Source organism: Equus quagga, chromosome 3 (assembly GCF_021613505.1).
Source record: "Equus quagga isolate Etosha38 chromosome 3, UCLA_HA_Equagga_1.0, whole genome shotgun sequence".
NCBI lineage: Eukaryota > Metazoa > Chordata > Mammalia > Perissodactyla > Equidae > Equus > Equus quagga.
Genome location: NC_060269.1, coordinates 15,820,197 through 15,840,626, shown reverse-complemented (window position 1 = coordinate 15,840,626; position 20,430 = coordinate 15,820,197). Strand labels below are relative to the sequence as shown.

General features: G+C 36.9%; 1 protein-coding gene across 2 annotated transcripts in view; it reads right to left on the bottom strand.

Annotated features, from left to right (window-relative positions):
• The window catches only part of SPATA5 (spermatogenesis associated 5), a 307,772-nt gene that overhangs the window by 36,649 nt on the left and 250,693 nt on the right, over positions 1-20,430 (bottom strand). Inside the window, exon 16 of one of the 2 annotated variants that reach the window (XM_046657519.1) lies at positions 19,825-19,871. The exons of the other annotated variant lie outside the window; for it this stretch is intronic. Within the exon in view, the coding sequence (XP_046513475.1) occupies positions 19,869-19,871 (3 nt within the window). The 3' untranslated portion in view covers positions 19,825-19,868. The remainder of the gene's footprint in view (positions 1-19,824; positions 19,872-20,430) is intronic. 2 annotated transcript variants of the gene reach the window in all.

Genomic DNA, 20,430 nt, shown 5'->3' with positions numbered 1-20,430 from the left:
TTAACAAGACAAGAAATAACAAATGTTGGAGAGGATGTGGAGAAAAGGAAACCCTCATACACTGCTGGTGGGAATGCAAACTGGTGCAGCCATTATGGAAAACAGTATGGACATTTCTCAAAAAATTAAAAACAGCAATACCATATGATCCAGCTATCCAACTACTTGGTATTTATCAAAAAAACCATGAAATCAACAATTCAAAGAGACTTATGCATCTCTATGTTCATCACAGAATTATTCACAAAAGTCAAGACATGGAAGCAACTGAAGTGCTCATCAATGGATGAATAGATAAAGAAGATGGGGTACGAATACTACTCAGCCATAAAAAACCACAAAATTGTGCCATTTGCAACAACATGGATGGACCTTGAGAGTACTATGCTAAGCAAAATAAGCCAGACAAAGAAAGACAAACATCATATGATTTCACTTATATGTGAAAGATAAATAAACACAAGGATAAGGAGAACAGATTAGTGCTTACCAGAGGGGAAGTAGGTGGGAGGGAGGGCAAAAGGGGTAAAGGGGCACATATGTATGGTAATGGATAAAAATTAGACTATTGGTGGCAAATTGGATGCAGTCTATACAGTAACTGATATATAATAATGTACACCTGAAATTTATACAATGTTATAAGCCAATATAATCTCAAAAAAAAAAAAAAAAAAAAAAAAAGAGGTCCTTGATACTGAACATGTCCCAAACTGGATTTATTACATTTACCCCTAAACTGGCCTATATTTTTTTCTCTCACTTGAGAAAGTCAAGTAAGGGTCACCTTTGATTCTTTTATTATCTAGTCTTTTATTATCTATTATTTTATCTTATTCTTTTATTATCTAACTAATTAATCCCTAAGTCTTGCCTCCTAAATACTTTATGAATCTAACCTCATGTCACCATCCTTAACTAATACAAGTTCAGGCCTTATTATTCCCTCATATGGGCTATTATCTGTGCTTCTAGTCATCTCTATGTTAAGTCTGCCCTTCATACCACAACTAGAAGTATTTAGTTAAAACAAACCTTCCAGTAGTGAAACCAAGCCAAGTATTGTTTGAGGCTCACTCTCAGATTCATTCTCAGGATGGATGGGGGTAGTACTAGATAGTATAGCCCAAGAGGACAAAGTTGAGTTAATGATTAGCTAGCTACTGTGGGAACCCAGGACTGGACTATGCCTTCTGTCCAGATCCCTGTCAATTCTGCAGATGCATAAGGCAAAATCAACACCGTAGACATATTTCTACTTCAGTGAGAAAAAACACACGCTCCCCTAAACCTCATCTTTACTTAGTCTAACCTACTTCTCCACTCAAAGGAAAAGAAGAGGAGCTCTGTTTATGCAGATAGGCTCACACTAGGTTTTTGGGTCAATTTTTATTAATTAAGCCACTGGTTACTTATCTGCTTAAGGAAATCACAGTCTAGTTGAAGAAAGATATGTGAACAAATTTGTAATACAGTTTAATAAGTCCAATACTAAGGAGAGTTTTCTGGAAGAGTTGAGAAAAGGAACCCAAAGAGAATGGGTCAAGGTCTTCCTGAAGCAAGAATACCTAAGCCCAAGAGGAGGAGGAGTTAGGTGAAGAGGGTTAGAAAATTCTACAAAGAGACAGTATAAGGACAAGTACAAAGACAAGAAATAGGTGTACAGGAAACCTAGCACCATTTTGTTACTGAAGTAAAAGACAAGAGGACTAGAGTGGTAATAGATGAAGTTTGTAGAGGTAAGAGAGGCCTTTGGTGCACGCTTGCCAGGGAAGAGTTTTAAGCAAATAACTAACCAGTGGCTTCATTAATAAAAACTGACCCAATGTTAATCCTTCAGAGAATCAACCGAGGGCAGAGGTAAGTCATTTACAGTGAGCCCCTTCTGTTATGAAAGGCACAGTGATTTTTTACTCACTAGAAAAACAATTATTCTGGATTTGAGTTTGCATTACCTAAGTGTCAGAGCTCTGCCAGGGCCACTACACTGACCCTCCGAATGCATTATGCACCGCTGACATATGGCATGAGTAATGTCCATGTTCAGTAAAGTCACTTTTCACTTAAAGTAAAAGTGAAGCAATGGGCTGATCCTCACTGTATTCACTACTACAACCAGAATGTAAGGGTCTAACAATTAAGGGATGGAAGTAGAGTAGATCTAAAGACTCAGTCTCAGAATTTTTGCTTCCCTTTCTTAACAAAAGGTCTTTTCCATCTTAAAGTTTTAGTTTCCAAAGGAGGAATGCTTCCACCCGCAGACATAAGATTCAACTAAAGTAGGAGCTGGGTCTGCCACCTGGCCGTTGTGAGTTTCTTCTCTTGCTGAGGGAACAGGCAAAAAAAAAAAAAGAGATCACAGTGTTGGCAAGTAAGGGTAGGACTGATATGCATAATAGAGGCTTGGGAAGGTATGAGTAGAACCTTGGTGACCTCTGGGGCAGAACATCTTGTACTACATGACCATTGGTTAGGACTAATGGATGACTATCACCACACTAAACAAACAATTCCACTCAGAGCTGAGACCCTTTAGGAATGTAGGTTTGGGTCATGCCAATAGTATAAGAACTCTACTTTGACTTGGTGAAATATTAACCAAAGGCAGAGAAACACAAAGTGTCAGTGGAGAAAGTAAGTCATATATACTGTGGCCCCATTGCCAAGTGCAGAAACTACGAATGTTGCCTCTACCACTTTGTCCTTGTTTATAGTTAGAATATCTAAAGAAAAATCCTACCCCTTTCCTTTTTTCTTTCCTCTTTTTAAATGACACTCTCTTTTGTCATTTGCTTTTCCTCTACCCTCTTCCTTTCCCTAACTATTGTATATGGAGGACACTGGTGATAGTTAAATTTGCAATTTAATCCCTAGATGACAGCATCTTGAAAGGCTACAGGCAAGATGGGATCATGATGGAACCATAGAAAGAATGGGAATCACTAGGAGATTACGAACTTGAAGAATATTGGTCACAGAGTATCACTTCTGAATGCTATCTTTAGTTAGGGAGGGCAGAGTACATTTATAGTTGTTTATAGAATAGCAAGATATTACGTTTCACATATGGAAGTAGAGGAAGTTAAGTGTGCCTAATCTGTGAATTCAAGAATAGAATATACACAATTAATCAATTATATATAGCCTATCTCACAACACTTTCCTTTTCTCTGGGAAATAACCCTGACATTAGTTTTCCAGCAGCATACCTTCCATATCTATAAGGTATGACCTTGCCCTCCCTGCACTGCCATCCAGAGACAAATAGTTCAGGAGCAGACACATGACTCAGAATGGGCCAATTAGCTCCTCTCTCCTGGGACTGTGGAACTGAGAGACACAAAGAAGAGTTATGGGTAGCTGATTCACTTTCATGGCTGCAGAGTAGTGATAATTCCTGTTGCTGAGGATTGTGGAGTCCTTCTAGACCCTGACCTTCCAAAGGCCTATTTCTTAAATACTGTGAGATCAGTCTATTTTGAAAACATTCTTTGTTTTGTTTTGTTTGTTTTTGCTCAAGTCAGTTCTAGCTGGTTTCTCTTACAACAAATAGAAACTTAACTACTATATTCTTATATTTGCTGATAAATACCATTTGCTTAGTCATCAGGCTGAAAACATCAGTCAGTTTTGATGTTCTTTTCATTCATCAATTACCAACTCTTGTAATTGCTGATATTTACTTTCATTGTTCTCTTTTTTCATTTGCATTGTCCTCTTCCTACTTTATACCACTCTTACCCTATAATACTTTCCTGACTAGCCATCTCGTTCCCAGGTTAATTTTCCTAAGTCATAGCTCTGATGCCACTTCAAAAGTCCTTTGGCGCTTACCTAGCAAAGGACGAGCTTCCAGCCATGCACATATTCTAGGTTCCCTATAATATAATCCTTACACACTCCTAGAGCCTTACCTCCAAACACCTTGACATAGTCCATTTTTCAGTGTACATCTGTCTCTACTGAGTCACATCCTTCTCTGCCTTTCCCTCTGCATAAAACGTTTCTCTCCCACAGTCTTCTCACAAAATTCTACTTATCTTCTAAAGGTTCACCAAAATGTTAACTCTTCAATGAAGGCTTTTCTGATCTTCCCCCACTGGATGTGCTCTCTACTTCCTTTGAAGTTTCAATGCATTTATTTCCCTTTCTGGACTTCTTACACCGCTCTCATAATTTCCTTCACCATTTATGTTGAAACTTTTGTGATCTGTCCCTTCAGTGAGGGTTAGATTTCATCTTGGAAATCGCTGGAGGCAAGCTGAATTTCTCCATGGGTTACCCATGATAAATTAACGGCTTGCCAACTTGCGATTTTGACTAGTCTGCTTTATTCTGATCAAGGTACTTTGAGTCATCCTAGAAACACAGGAAGATAATGTGGAGCAGGTCCACAATTTGGTAGCATTTTTTCCTTAAAATCAAAATTTATTTCTCTAAATTCAAGTAATACATGCACATGGCTAAAATAAATAAAGAAGTAAGGAATACATTATAAAAAAAGCAACAGTCCCTTGCTTTCCCCTCCCTACCCTCATTATACTTCCCAGACTAACAATTTCTAACACTTCTTTATTTTTAATTCTTTTGTGGTTGCCTATTGTTAAATCTTGATTTATCAACTTCAGACATTATCTATTGATGTCTTACCATGATACATGTATATTTAGCTTAGGTATACTTCCCCTTTTTTATTTTGTAACATTAAACAATATACTTTAACCTCTATTTCTTGTTCCATTAACTACAGATAGTACATATCTGGATTCCTTACCTTGTAAGATTAGGATATTAATGTAATTTTATTCAGTGTATTTCTCTGTCCCCTTCCTTCTCTCAATTTTATTAGTTTTGATAACTTTTACCTTCTCTTCTGTAACCATAATTAAGCCTTGTCAATAGATTGATTCCAAAGTTGAAAATCAATGAGGAATGTTTAAGTATATTATCTAATGACTCTTCCTAACCCAACACACATACTTAATATTCTTTCCTTCTTCAAAATTTCTGCTCTTCTGGCATCTCAATCATAATGCTTAGTTTATGGAGCCCACTCTCCCTTTACCCTAACACCTGTGTCCTAGAACCCTACATTCTCCTATTCCATAGGGACCAAGTGCTCTCTAGACCTGCAGCACAGTTCTTATCCTAAGACTTTCCATTATTACTCTTTCCAGGTCTTCCTATTTCTTGAATTACTCCTTTGTGTAGCTGGCGTACCCCTTAAGTAACTTTGTAAAAAAAAAAGTACAATGTTGAGTCCCTTCTAGAATATGAAAAAATGCCTTTATTTAATCTTCTTGTTTCTAAAGTTTGGTTTGGCATATAATTCTCGGTCAAAATCATTTTCCTCAAAGTTTTGAAGGAAATCTTCTACTGCCAGTACCTTTGTCTTCTCCCAACTGTCTTCATCCCCTGACCCTCCCCGTTTACTGAAAACATTCAAAATCATTCTAAAGACACAATGGATAACCCAGGAAACTAAGATTTAAGGGCATAGGTTTTCAAGTCACACTTGGATTTACATTTTGGTTCCACTAGCTGTTAGCTGTGAGATCTTGAATAAGTTGCTTTAAGCTACAGTTTCCTCTTCTGTAAAATGAGTATACTAACTGTGTATCTTACGGGGTCGTTCTATTAAATTAGATAAAAATCGTGGCAAACATTACTAATATTATTAACATATTACCTGTTACTGAATGTATAATGAAGGCCAATAGAAAATCTGGTGGCTACGGATTTATCTATTCTTTTTTTCCCCAACAAAGATCATTTATAACCTAATTCAAGTGGACGTCCCTGTAAGTGGTCTAGCAGGCTTCTATCTCACATAAAGTTCTACAGGTGGATATGCTTCTCTTCTGGTTATAACTTGTCTCTAATTCCTGAAGTTCTAGCTCTTCTGGAGCGTTTTCCAGAGAATAACTGAAGCTGGTAAGTGGGGTTCTGATATGAGATGACCATAAGAAAAGCAACCCCAAACTAATTTTTACAGCCATTTAGCATCCATTGTTGGAGACTGAGGGAGAATTAACTTGTTAAACAGCAAACTAGAATGAAGGAGTGAGGAGGGGAAGTTCATAGGCTCAAGACATTGTTGTGCATAACCAAGTTTGGAAACGGCAAAATCCTAAAGACGGACTTTGTGTGTATTTAGTAAGGAAAGGTCTTCTGAACTCACAGTGGTATTTCCATTATATCCACACACATAGAGAATGGGTTATCTGTCAATTGCCATCTTTGAAAACGAAAGCAAAACATTTTCTAGCAGACAAAAACTCAACAGCGGCATCCTGACTGCTGGTATTATCTGAGCATCAATACCAAGTGATGAAATTTGTGCTGCCTTTGCTGACTGGTGGAAACATTTATAAGTTGATAGGAAAGATCATTCTTGCCAACACCTGAAAGAATTTCACTGTGCCCTATAGTGCATTGTTACTGTCATCATGATTCTTAGCATGCGAAATACTTATTATTCTAAACCTTTCAAAACTAGTATAGGTAAATCTTATTCATGTTCCAATCAGAAAACTGAAATTATCAATATCACTTTGGGGCGTGAAAAAATCAGTGACATATTAAGAATAATGCCCAGGGTAGAATTTTAACTGCAGGACCAGGAGGACTTTACAGTATGTTACAAATGGCAAATGAAACACTTAAATTTATTCAAATGTATGTGCATCTCAGTTCCATGAAATGAACAATGAGTCTCAAGTAGCCAAGGAACTTTGTTCTCAGGAGGGAGTAAGCCAGCTAGAAACCAAATGAGAACAAGTGGAAAGCTTAACCCAGCGGGATCAGGACATCCTTCATGCCATAAACCTTGCATGAAAAGCAAAGGCCACAGTGACTGGGCACTGCCCAAGTCAAGTGGCGATATTCACACGGACCTCCCTGGAGCTTGTGCATTGCTGTTTTCCTGCTGGGAGGGATTCACTAGTGTCAACTCTTGATAACAAGAGCATCCTCATTTAATTAAAACAAAATGAAGAAAAATAATAACAGATGGATATTTTTAACTGTTTCTACAGGTGGAAAACCAGAAGATGATAAAAAAAGAACTGAAGAACATCCTCAAGCCAGTCCAACTATTATTTTCTTGCCAAGCTGGGAAGGTGTAATTTTCCTTAAAGGTATGTCTAGGTAATGCTTTGGCTTTGAAAGTAGATCCTAAGTGAGGGGCTGGAGTGCTACAGTAACTGTCCAGCACTGGGCTGCAGTAAACTACAAGGATATCATCAATCATACTATATTTGGGTACATCCTATTACCTATGCAGACATAACACTATGGCTCTGCTTCTTCACAGGAATCACAAAAAGTATCCTTAGAGAATGACTGAAGGATAAAAATGATGGACTGCTCTGTTGATTTTCACATATAACTGACTTTTTTAAGGTCTTCAAGATAAAAACATATCCTCTGAGCTGAAATGGTAATCTGTGCATCTGCTTTCTAGGTTGAGCATAGGAAGGTAATAATACCTCTAGCTGCGATTCAAAGTGTTCTTCTAATTGTACTTCGATCAAGTTTTAGGCTAAGGTAATTTGCCTGCGAAGATACGCACTTGTCAAGGTGTTAATTCTTAAAATTACAGGTAGAGATATAAAAGGTGGAGTTTTTAAAATGTTACTTTCCTCTTTTATAAGCTATGTTTTCTGCATTATTTAGCTGAAGAATCTAAAAGGAACAGGTAAATGGGAAAGCAACATAAACTTAAATTCTTTGATGCACAAAGCATACAAGATTTATAGCTATTTATTCATTATATTTCTAAGCCTTACAAATAAATATTAAACATTAACCAGTTCACAAAATGTTTGGTCAGGGACTACCCTTCTCCACACAAGGTATACTGGTAATAAAGGCAAACAAACAGCACATTTTTTTTTTTTATTGAGTTATTGATAGGTTACAATCTTGTGAAATTTCAATTGTACATTAATGTTTGTCAGTCATGTTGTAGGTGCACCACTTCACCCTTTGTGCCCACCCCCCACCCCACCTTTCCCCTGGTATCCACTAAACTGTTCTTTGTCCATAGTTTTAAATTCCTCATATGAGTGGAGTCATACACAGATTATCTTTCTCTCGCTGGCTTATTTCACTTAACATAATTCTCTCAAGGTCCATCCATGTTATTGCAAATGGAATGATTTTGTTCTGTTTTGCAGCTGAGTCGTATTCCATTGTATATATGTACCACATCTTCTTTATCCATTCGTCTGTTGATGGGCACTGAGGTTGCTTCCACGTCTTGGCTATTGTAAACAGTGCTGCAATAAACATTGGAGTGCACAGGACTTTTGGGATTGCTGACTTCAGGCTCTTTGGATAAATACCCAGTAGTGGGATGGCTGGATCGTATGGTAGTTCTATTTTTAGTTTTTTGAGGAATCTCCATACTGTTTTCCATAGTGGCTGCACCAGTTTGCATTCCCACCAGCAGTGTATGAGGGTTCCTTTTCTCCGCAACCTCTCCAACATTTGTTGCTATTAGTTTTAGATATTTTTCTCATTCTAACGGGTGTAAGGTGATATCTTAGTGTAGTTTTGATTTGCATTTCCCTGATGATCAGCGATGATGAGCACCTTTTCATGTGCCTATTGGCCATCAGTATATCTTCTTTGGAGAAATGTCTGTTCATGTCTCCAGCCCATTTTTTGATTGGGTTGTTTGATGTTTTCAAACAAACAGCACTTTTAACGCTCACCATAATTCATTTTTCAGACTGAAAAGTTATTGCCATGCTCTACTATTGCGTTTTTTACATTTTCATGGTACACAGGCAGATTCAGTTCCTACGTGACAGACAAGCCCTAATGACCACGCTATATAAAAACTCAAATTCTTACAGCATTAAGTTATCTGTTTTTATTCTTTAACCTCATCTTTTAGTTTTATTTACCAGAGAAGATTGTATCTGGAAGGCTGTTTAAAACCATAAATCTGTCAACAGATTCTTTTATAGGAGTGACATGGAAAAAAGAAAGGACAGCATTAAGAAGGACAAAGGATGTATTACAAGGAGCATTTGAAATGCAGGCTCCCACACCCCAAAGAAAGTGCTATTTGGATGCTCCATGTTTGCCTCAGCTCATGCTTACAAGGGAAAAGATATGACTTACTAATTTCAAACTCAAACATGTCAGGAATGTAGAAATTAGAGATTCCAACTTTTATTTGAAACTGAGGCAAAGACATTCCATTAAAAATGAGATTAACTCTTCCAATCAGATAGGTGCAAACTTGTCAAGATGGAATTTTAGTGTGCATTTCACATATACACAGGTTCCCCACCTCACTATGCAAGCTTCTGCTTCGTGAGTTCATGAAACTAATGAGTATTCAAGTTATAATACTGACAAATAAGAACAAAATGAGCCATGTGTTCAGTAGCTTTTTCATCTAGAGCAATAGTGTTCAAACTGCTCTTCAGAGGCTCCAAGGTGCCTCAGAGGTCACAGCAGGAGGAAGAGGGAAAGGTATGTAGGTACCACAGGCCCCAACGAAAGCAGATTCATCTCATGTCTTTTATATAATGGTTTTCCCACATAAAGTTTTATTTAGGGAGGGGAAAAGGTTCTACTACTAATATCTTTTGGAAACTACTCATCTTTAGTTTCAGAAATGCTAGAGAAGACTAACACTGAATTCTAAAATAAAGTTTTCATGGAGAAACAGCTCTGGATTGGAATGAAGAGGTGGAAAGAACACATGGTCATTTTTTGAGACAATATTTTGCTTTTATAACTTCCAAGTGTAGCTGATGTAATTTCCACCTACTAGTCTTTCTTAATATTTATTCTCAATTGAAAAGCAAAGTCAGCCAAAGAGTGACAACCTGATAAGGATGACTTTTCCTTGCCAGTTTACACAGAGAAGCTTAAAAATGTTTTTTCTGGAACTTCTCTGAAATATCACCCTGGGATTCCCTGCACCATTCTCCTGTGTTGAACTGCTTGTTTTCTGGATCCCATGTCTTTTTCCCTTGTTTTTGGTGGAACACATCCACCAGTAGCTTCCTAAAAAGAGATGCATGGAGATAAATTTGTTTTAGATCTTGCATGTCTGAAATGTATTTATTTCATCTTCACATTTGATTTCATAGTTTGGCTAGATACAGAACTCTGGGTTGGAAATCACTTCCCCTCAGAAAGGAAGAGCATAACTCTCCTGTCTTAGGGCTTCTGCTGCTGCTGTAGAGAATCTTGCGGCAATCCAAATCCTTAGTCCTTTGTCTGTGATGGGTTGGGGTTGGACATTTGGTAGAGGCTTTCAATCTAGAAACCTGTCTTCAATTCTTGGAAAGGAATTCTGATAGTTTTCTCTCCTGACTTCTGTTTGCTTTTTCAGTCACATGTCTCCCTTCTCCAATTCTCCCCTCTGTCTTTTTGTTTACTTTCTGGGAGACTTACTCAACTTTTTCTTCCAATTTCTCTATTGCATTTTTAAATTTCCAACTGAATATTTTAAATTTCCAATTAAGGAACAATTGAATATTCTTTTGTAGAGCCTCTGGAGCTTGTTTCATGGTTGTACTATCTTTTTGTATCTTTCTCTCTTTCTTTTTTTGGTGAGGAAGATTGGCCATGAGCTAACATCTGTTGCCAATCTTTCCCTTTTTGCTTGAGGAAGACTGTTGCTGAGCGAACATCTGTGCCAATCTTCCTCTATTTTATGTGGGACACTGCCACAGTGTGGCTGACGAGCAGGGCTAAGTCCATGCCCGGGATCCAAATCTGTGAACCCTGGGCCACTGAAGTGGAATGTGCAAACTTAACCATTACGCCACAGGGTTGGCCCTCTTCTCTCTCTTTTCATCCGCTCCCTTGCTGTCTCTATTTTCTCAGTGTCTTTCATATTTAAAGCTTTCTTCAAATACTGGTGATCCCTAGTTTTCCATTCATTTTTATAAAGGAGGTACTAAAATTCCAAATGGAAACTCTGTGCACATGGGTGAGTCTTGTCAGCTGGTGGTCCTCACTACTGTAATTCCCACAAATGTAAGTATCTGTAGAGCTTTTCTCTCAGACTAATAGTTTCTGCAGAGAGCAATCTTCCAGTCATCTGCCTGGCTGCCAGCATGACAGAAACAGAACAAGGGAGGGGGCTTGGAAGTCTTAACATGAAGTATAGAGATTTTCACTTAATACCCTGTTTTTGGTATGACATGTCACCCCTCCCTCATCTTCAGAAGGAACTAGTATCTTCATGTCCAGAACCTCTTTAATTCAACTTTTCGGAAAAACAGCTCCAGTTTTCTGCTGAGAGTCCTTTCCTGTCTGTGAGGAGCAGGGGAAAGAAGCTAGGACTCTGCCTCTTCTAGGTAAAGACTTGTGGCAAATCCTGTTTTCAGCCCTTCTCCCTTTTCTTCAGAGGTGCCCTATATTCTAAATCCTTTCTTGAGTCTTACTTGAGTTCTATTGCAGTAATCAGTTGCATTTTATTGGTTTCTCCTGCCTATAGGTTTCAGCATTCTCTAACCTGCTCATTTATTGTCCAACTTTTTTTTTAATATTTTTTATTTATATTTTTCATCTGCTGTCATCTTCTTCTTCATTCTCTTTGTCATTATTGGTTTACGCATTTCTTATTTGCAAATTTCATTTTAGTACAGTTTCAGAAGGGAGCAGATGTAAATAAGTATGTTCAGGCTACCACATTCAATGAGAAGTTTCATGAATTTGTTTAATGATGTTCAGACAGTTTCTGTAGATCACCCCATAGGTTCAACAAATCTACGTCTCAGAAGTCAGCACTCAACATGCAGAGCCACTTGCATGCAGAACCATGCCAGCATGCTATAACTGCTGTATCTTGTGGCCTGGACCTCAACCCCTGAAGTACTTAAGGGTGTTACTAAGATATGCTTTTCTAAACGTTTAACATTTAAAATTAGTAAATGTTATAAAATAGATATGCACATTAAAGTGGAAGTCTCTGTGCCTCTAACACGCACAGTCACTATCAAGCTATTATTAATTTGATGATGTCTCTTACAATTGATGGTATCTCAGAAGCAAGGACATAAGTTAGTGCCTATTTGAGAGGGTTGATGGAAGACACAAATGAGATAATGCTTATAAAGTCTTAAGAATACTCACTAAGAGACACTATGTGCTTATATTTTAGTTAGTCTTATTAGTTTTTCCAATATGTTTCTGCATGATGAAATACTTTCCCACAAACCTTTTTCTACTATTCTGTTAAGATAGGTTAACATGTTAATATATCATGAAGTATATAAAGTCACCAGAGAGAAAATAATGAGTTGCTGGTTTATTTTTTTAAAAAATATGTGTTTGTAAATAATTGCTGTTTTCTGAAGAAAGTGAGATGAGAAAGATTCTATGAAGTTCATAGCATCTGGACCCAAGAGGCACTTAAGTTTTCATTTAGTCACTTATTATTTTATTTTTAACAAATAACAAAGCCTCCCTTAAGTGCTTAAGTTCTGGGAATACAAAGAGATGACATAGATCCTATCTTGGGGAAGCTTATAATTCAGCAGTTTGGGATGACTGATACAGAGTGTTGAGTAGGTTCCCGTGGCGTGCAACAGAAGTCATGAAGTCCTTAAACAATAGCTGAACACACTGATTCTGAGGACATATTTAATAGTAGCACACTGAGAATTACATGGTTTGCATATTTCTGTAAAACGGGGATTTGACTTCAGTTTAAAGCCCATGAAAGAGGGAATTCTTTGCTGAAAGGTATGTAAACACCTTTCCTTTTGCCACAGCATCCAGATGAATGTTGGCCTGAAGGGAGGATGTGGCCACCAAAGAGAACACAGACACTGACATAGGGTTTCAGTCAGAATAGACAGAGCTATGGTACCACACAGGCATAACCAGCATTTTGGTGAGCAAAGTGGAGAATCAAAACCCTTTTTGGAAATTAATTTTTAAGGGTTCTGTTCTTAAAGGCTGTGCTGAGGAAGCACACATTCCAAGACTTTGCAATAACAGCCCTGAAATGAAAAAAGGACTTGTGGACACAGAAAATATGAGATAATAGCACCATGTGGTTGAGGTTCCAAAGTGAACCAGAATATTTCCTATAGCCATGGAGGAATGAGAAACTATCGGAAATTATTACAAGACAGTTATGCCAATAAAATCTGCTAAAGCTTTATTACACTGTATATGTTAAGATATTTTCAACAACTTTTCCCATCATCACCAAGTGCTAAGTTGAGGAACCCATTTTAGCTTAAAGTAACCAAAATTACCTGGTCTAGATGGATCCTAACTCATTAATCAAGATTCTCAAAACCAAACAGCTACTTTTACTGATTCTGTCTTAATGAAGCTTTAAAAAACCAAAAATCAAGATATGAAAGAAAAATGCGCAAGGTATTATGGGATACATAGTAGAGGTACTGAATCTGGGCTGGAGGTTGTCAGAAATGGTTTTCTGGAAGACATTCTATCTAAGCTGAGTGGGTGCAGACGACTCAGACAAATAGTTCTATGTAGCTGTAGCTATACAACAAAATGTTCCTAAACATCCCTGTATTCCTCATCCAATAAGATAATTTATCTCTATTTCAGGGGTGGGGAGGACATATCCTTTCAAATAAGGGAGACAACAGCAGCTCTGCAGTTGACAGGAGTGACGAAAATCAACGCACATTACTTTAAAGACAAGGTGTTACACAGGAAATGAAACTGACAGCAGGTGAATCTTCAACCTTTAATATGCTAATATAAATGAAGACTGTTATAATAAGGTCAGCAAATGAAGTCCATGGGTGCCTTTAGAGAAATAAGGAAAGAAACTGAATAATCCTAAACAAGCCAATCTCCCAGATTAAAGAAACATTTCTCAGAGTTTTGCTTAAGCTCACCAGTCCTCAAAGAAAGCTTCCAAATTACTTATTAAAAATGCAGAAAGATGAATCTACACTGTAAGTTACATTCTGCTCTAGTACGAATCTTCACTTAGCATCTGTTAGTTTCTTAATGTAGGTGACAGGACGCTGGCAAAGAAACACCCATTTCTGGTCTAGTCTTTGCTCATCCTTTGTATTGCTTGATATTTCTAAAAGAAATTTAGTAGATTGTATACTATTAAAAGGAAAGCAGAGGGGAGTTGACTAAGATGGCGACACAGGAGGTTCCTGAACTTCTCTCTTCCCACAGACACACCGAATGTACAGCTAGACAGGGACCAATTCCCTATGAAAGAAATCCAGAAACAAGCTGAGACTCCTATATGTCGAGTGAATGAGAAAATACCCACCCTGAAATGGGTAGGAAAGGCTGAGACAGCTCTCTTCATAAATCCCACTCCTGTCCTAGCGTCATACCATCTGTAGAGAACTCCCAACTCACAGCTTCTCCCTGAGGAGTGAAAGGTTTGGACTACACATGTAGGGCCCCAATTTTTAAGACTCCCAGCTGAAGGATGCACCCCCAAAACATCTAGCTCTGAAAGCCAATGGGGCTGGCATCCATGAGACCCATAACACTATAGCAAACAAAGAAGCAGTGCTTCATGGGTGCATGAACACTGCAGCTATCTCCACAGGGTTTAGCACAGAGGGAAGGGGCAAAATCGCCCATCTCCCAGTCTTGCCCTGAAAGGCAAGGGGTCTAAAGGCATACTTTACAAGCATGAGGGTCCTGCTTCTAATTATAGCACACACCTCGAGACTGGCTGAAATCCCTTCACTACACTTCCCCCACCTTCTCTCTCTAGCCCACTCAAACAATAAAACCAAGTCTCCAGTACTTCTTGGAAGGAGCTTGTAAACACATTAGGTACCCCAGCATAGCAAAGAATGATTGTGTTTTGCTGCTTTGTACCTACCAGGATATACTCTATTAGATATGTTTCCAAGAGACATGTCAGCAAATTGCTATCATTTAAAAATCCTCAATTATCTTTTGAATAAGATTTAAAAAACCAGAAAATACAGTATGTGAAAAAAAATTACTTGCTTTAAATTTCTGTCTTACTGTTTCACAATGTGGGCATATCTATGTTTTCTGCAGACAATTTCCCCTAACATTAGCTCTAATACTGTTTAAAAATGATAGGTAATGGTACAATGTAAGAGTCATAAAGTGGATATAAAACTTTAGAATTGTTAAGATAGAAAAGCTCTGAGGAATGGTTCCATTCAATGTGAAGAAATGGAAATACAAAGAGGATAAGACTTGCCCAAGGTTCTAAGTGACTTAGCAGCAGAAGTTACAGAATGAGACTCCATTACATCACTGCCAGTATGTGATGTGACAAGGTTCTTGAATCAGACAAAACTTTACAAATGTAATAGCTTCTTTTTATAATGTACTTCTTCATTTAAAATGTCCCTCTCCTCATCTATCACCTAGTACAGTTATTTAAAACATGGTTATATAGTACTGCCATTGTGTAGTGTGTGATCTACATATAAAATACTGCATGTGCCCAAGTTAAAACTGCTCCTGTACAGCAGGGAGTCCCAGCTTCTGAGGAGAGTGTTTTTCTATTCATGCAGGCAGAAATATCTGATTCAAATACAGTAGCATAATGTTCAAAAGAAAAGAGAATGGTTTTTTTCATGGATAATAGTTCTCAAAGGGAATAATTCTCCCTTGCACTACAAGTTATAAATCATCACAATTATAAAATGAAGACAAAAATAAACTATTGAGTAAATATGGTGATTTTTATCTATAAACATTTACACAGCATAAATTGATTCCAAATATATCTCTTTTTATAGAAAGAATACATTTAATACCTTATTAAATATATTTTCAAAGAAAAAAATTGATAATTCATTATAATTAAAAATTTCTGCTCTACAAAAGACACTGTTTGGAGAGTGAAAAGATAGCCATGGACTGGGAGAAAATGTTTGGACAACACAAATCTGATAAAGGAGCAGTATCCAAAATATACAAAGAACTCTTAAAATTCAACAATAAGAAAACAACCCAATTAAAAAATGGGCAAAAGATTTGGAAAGCTCACCAAAGAAGATAGACAGATGGCAAATAAGCATGTGAAAACCTGCTAAACGTCATATGTCCTTAGGTAATTGCAAATGAACAATTAACAATACTAGAATAGCGAAAATCAAAGACGCACAACATCAAATGCCAGTGAGGATATGGAGCAATAAGAACTTTCATTCACTGTTGATGGAAATGCAAAATGGCACAGCCAAATTAAAAGACAATTTGTCAGTTTCTTATAAAACTAAACATATTCTTACTATATGATCCAGCAATCACATTCCAAGTATTTACCCCAAAGAGTTTATTTCATATATACATATGTTTTTTTTGGGTAAGGAAGATTGGCCCTGAGCTAATATCTGTTGCCAATCTTCCTCTATTTCGTATGTGGGACAGCTGCCACAGCATGGCTAGACAAGCGGTTCCTAGGTCTGCACCCAGGATCCAAACCCACAACCCCCGGGCTGCTGAAGTGGAGTGCGTGAACTTAACCACTATACCAGTGGGCTGGCCCTCCCAAAGAGTTTAAATCTTAAGTCCATAAAAAAACTTGCACACAGCTGTTTATAGCAGTTTTATTCATATTTGCCTGAACTTGTAAACAACCAAGATGTCCTTCAATAGGTGAATGGGTAAACAAACTGTGGTACATGTAGACACTAGAATATTGTTCAGGGATAAAAAGAAATCAGCTATCAAGCCACAAAAAGACATGGAGGAAGCTTAAATGTATACTGCTGTGTGAAAGAAGATTCCAACTATATCGCATTTTGGAAGAGGCAAAGCTACAGAGATAGTTAAAAGATCAGGGGTTTGGGGTGAGGGAGGGATGAACAGGAGGAGAACAGGGAATTTTTAGGGCAGTGAAACTATTCTATATGATACAGTAATGGTGGATACAAATGTCATTATACATTTGTCAAAATCCACAGAAAGTACACCACCAAGAGTGAACCATAATGTAAACTATGGACTTTAGTTAACAATAATAATTTATCAATATTGGTGCAATAATTTTAACAGATGTATCACAATAATGCAAGATACTAATAATAGGGAAAACTGGGAGGAGGGGGTGAGAGGGTAAATGGGAACTCTATATTTTCCACTTATTTTTCTGTAAGCCTAAAATTGCTCAAAAAATCTATTAATAAAAAAATACTATTAAAATGCCATGTAAGAGATAATTTTAGCTACTAAAGCATATCTTTTACTAAGGTAAAAAGAAAAATTCCTATTTTTTCTACTGAGATAAATGTTTGGAGATGAGATTCCTATACATAACTTTCAAGTTATAAAGATGCATCACTGAAAAAAGAAAAAAGAATTTTGGTTCTTTGATAATAGAAAATGGTACTTTCATATTTTGTACACAAATACTCAAAAAATATGGTCTTAAGCATGTATTTCCTAGTTTTAGGGGTCATGCTTAAGGTTTGGTGACCAAATATCTATAAATATTTTTCTTTGTAAATTCGTTAATTGATACCTTCTATATCTAATAGATTTCCAAAAATTTTGTATAAAAATGTCTAATAAAGAAAATTTACATAGGGCAGAAATTGGTTATTAATTTTATTCTTTAACTCAGTTTTCTTTTTGGTACTTGTGTGAGAAAATCCCAATTTTTTATATTTTTAACTACGAATTTCCTCCTAAATTAGGGTCTTCAAACCAAAATTCTTTTAGGAACAAATCTCCATTATCAAACAAATTCTTACAGATTAAGTAGAGCTGTTCCCCACTGAAGTCCAGGTGAAGGACTCTAGAGTCTTCTTTCTCTGCTCCTATTCCCTGGACTGGAGACAACCCCAAGGAACCATAGCGCTTTAAGAGACAAAGTTTTAAACTATCCTCTAAAATATAAGGATTTCCCAATTATAAAATCCCTTACTACAGTATTTTCTATTCCTATTATTGATGCTAATAAGCCTCAGTAAAATACAACAGCAGTGTTTAAGATGAGGGTAGACTAATACAATACAGACAAGAAAATGTACCATGCATTTTGATTATAACCATGTGAAAATGTAATTGCACACAACAGAAAAGACGGGAAGTCCTTTCAGCAAGTTGTAAGTAGTTTTATGTTCACTGGATGCTTTTTTTTTGTTGTTGAGGAAGACTGGCCCTGAGCTAACATTCATGCCCATCTTCCTCTTCTTTATATGTGGGACACCTACTACAGCGTGGCTTGCCAAGCAGTGCCATGTCTGTACCCGGGATCTGAATCGGCAAACCCTGGGCCACCAAAGTGGCATGTGCGAACTTAACCACTGGGCTGGTCCCCATTGGATGCTTTTTTATGTAAAAGTTGCTAGTGTAGAATAAATCTTTTTTACAAGGAACCTTGAGCCCTTTTAAGTATCTTGAAAGTCAGCAGAGGAGAAAAGGTAGAGGGATTAAGAGCAATAAAAGCTATCAGAAGCAGACTAGATTATTTCTGAGTTCTCTTCTATCAATTTTTTTAATATAACCTGAAAATCTACCAGTTAGAGATTCATTTGGGAGAGTAAAATTTTTTAAAAATGCAGATACCTCTGGGAGTGATCCTTATTATTTGGCTTTATGGTGAATTGATTCAATCAGATTGTTTTCTAATCAGACAATTGATGGGGACTGTCAAAATAAGTATTCAGAAAAGTAGGTCTAGAGGATGCAGGGGGTGGGCAGTGAACTTTGAAGATGAAGGGTGAAAAGCTATAGAAAGAGCTAAAGTGAAGACAAACTTTGTCTAATCTAATCTTGCATAGGACTGGCTCTCTGCCTAGAAAAGAAAAAAATTATCTCCCTGTTTCCTTTGGTTGGCTCTAATAATGCATGTTCTGCTTCCAGGATCTAAAACTTATGTTTACTACTGTTAGGTTACCCATACTAGGGGCATAATAAATTTCAGGGGACTAGCCTGGGAAACTATTCACCACAGAAGCATTGCTTCCAGAAATAAATGTATTCTGAATTCTCAAAGGCAACTTACAGTACATTTTTGGTAAACTAGGAACTGCCTATAATCATCTGATTCTCAAAGACAATTCAGGCTGAAATTACGAATTATAAATTAATTATCTTTATTAGTTAGAAAAAAGAAACCCAAAATATAACATGACCTGTGCTATAATGATGTGAACTGTAATGGTCTCTGCCTTAGTTGGCTTGGGCTTTCTTAGCAAAACACCATAAACTGGGTGGCTGAAGCAACAGAAATTTATTTTCTCACAGTTCTGGAGGCTGGAAGTTTGAGATCACGTGTCAGCATGGTCAATTCCTGGTGAGGGCTCTTTTCCTGTCTTCCGGACAGCAGCCTTTTCATTGCACCCTTACATGGCCTTTCCTTTGTGCATGCCTGAGGCCTTATTAGGGCCCACCCTCAGATCTCATTTAACCCTAATTACCTCTTCATAGGCTCTATCTCCACATAAGGAACATTGAGAGGTTAGGGCTTCAACTCCTTTCAATTCCCTTTTGTGGGAACAGAATTCAGCTCACGGCAGACTCTTTAAAAAATTATAACCAATTACTATTAGGAAAAAGAAGAAAGAAAATTTCAACTTATTAGGCACTGAGATCTCTCTCTCTCTTTTTTTCCTTCACTCAGCCTGTGGCTTTCTCTATGAAGCACATAACATGGTAGCAATATACATTTTTTTACTTTATTCTACATTTTGTCTATTATATGACTATAAACATGAATTATATATTTATCATCTAAAGTATTGGCTATTAAAGAAGAAAACATATAATCTTTATAGGTGGTTAGCTTATAAGGCACAATCAGTTTATATATAGAGTTACATTTAAACAGAGCTTTAAAGATGTACATGGTTCAGGCAGCAAGTCAACTGATTCTTCAAATACCTGTAAAGTTATGTTTAAGGCTCCTTGGAGGTCCTCAGGATGTCTCACTACCGGAGTAGCAAAAATAAAAGTTCAAGGTAATACAGAATATAGTTATATACTATTTTATGCTATAAGACATTATTACAGAAAAAAATTATTATAATGCGGTCTTTGGGTACTAATTGCAATAAACCACCTGGGGTAGCATCCAACTCATGCCTAAGTTAAACCAGATTTTATATTAAGCTAGCTCATGTTAAAACTGGATTCCAATGTGTTCCAATTTTTACATAATTTATAATGTATAATATTGACCAAATCTTCCACTCACTTGAGTTATTTTATTATGTCCCTAAAACTCAATAATTGATTTCTAGTATTATATACAAGAACAAAACGAATGAAAATATTAATGTAACTTGCTTTACATAATAAATGTTCCAAAATTTGATAAATATTTTTGAAAAAAAAATACATAATTTAAAAACACTGAAGGTAGAATTTACCCATGAAAATATCCCTGTAGGGTTCAAAAATAGACTAGATACGGCAGGAAGTTTTGATGTGCTGAATACAGCAGGTACAAAATATTAATTTCATAGCATAAGTATCTTTTATTAAACT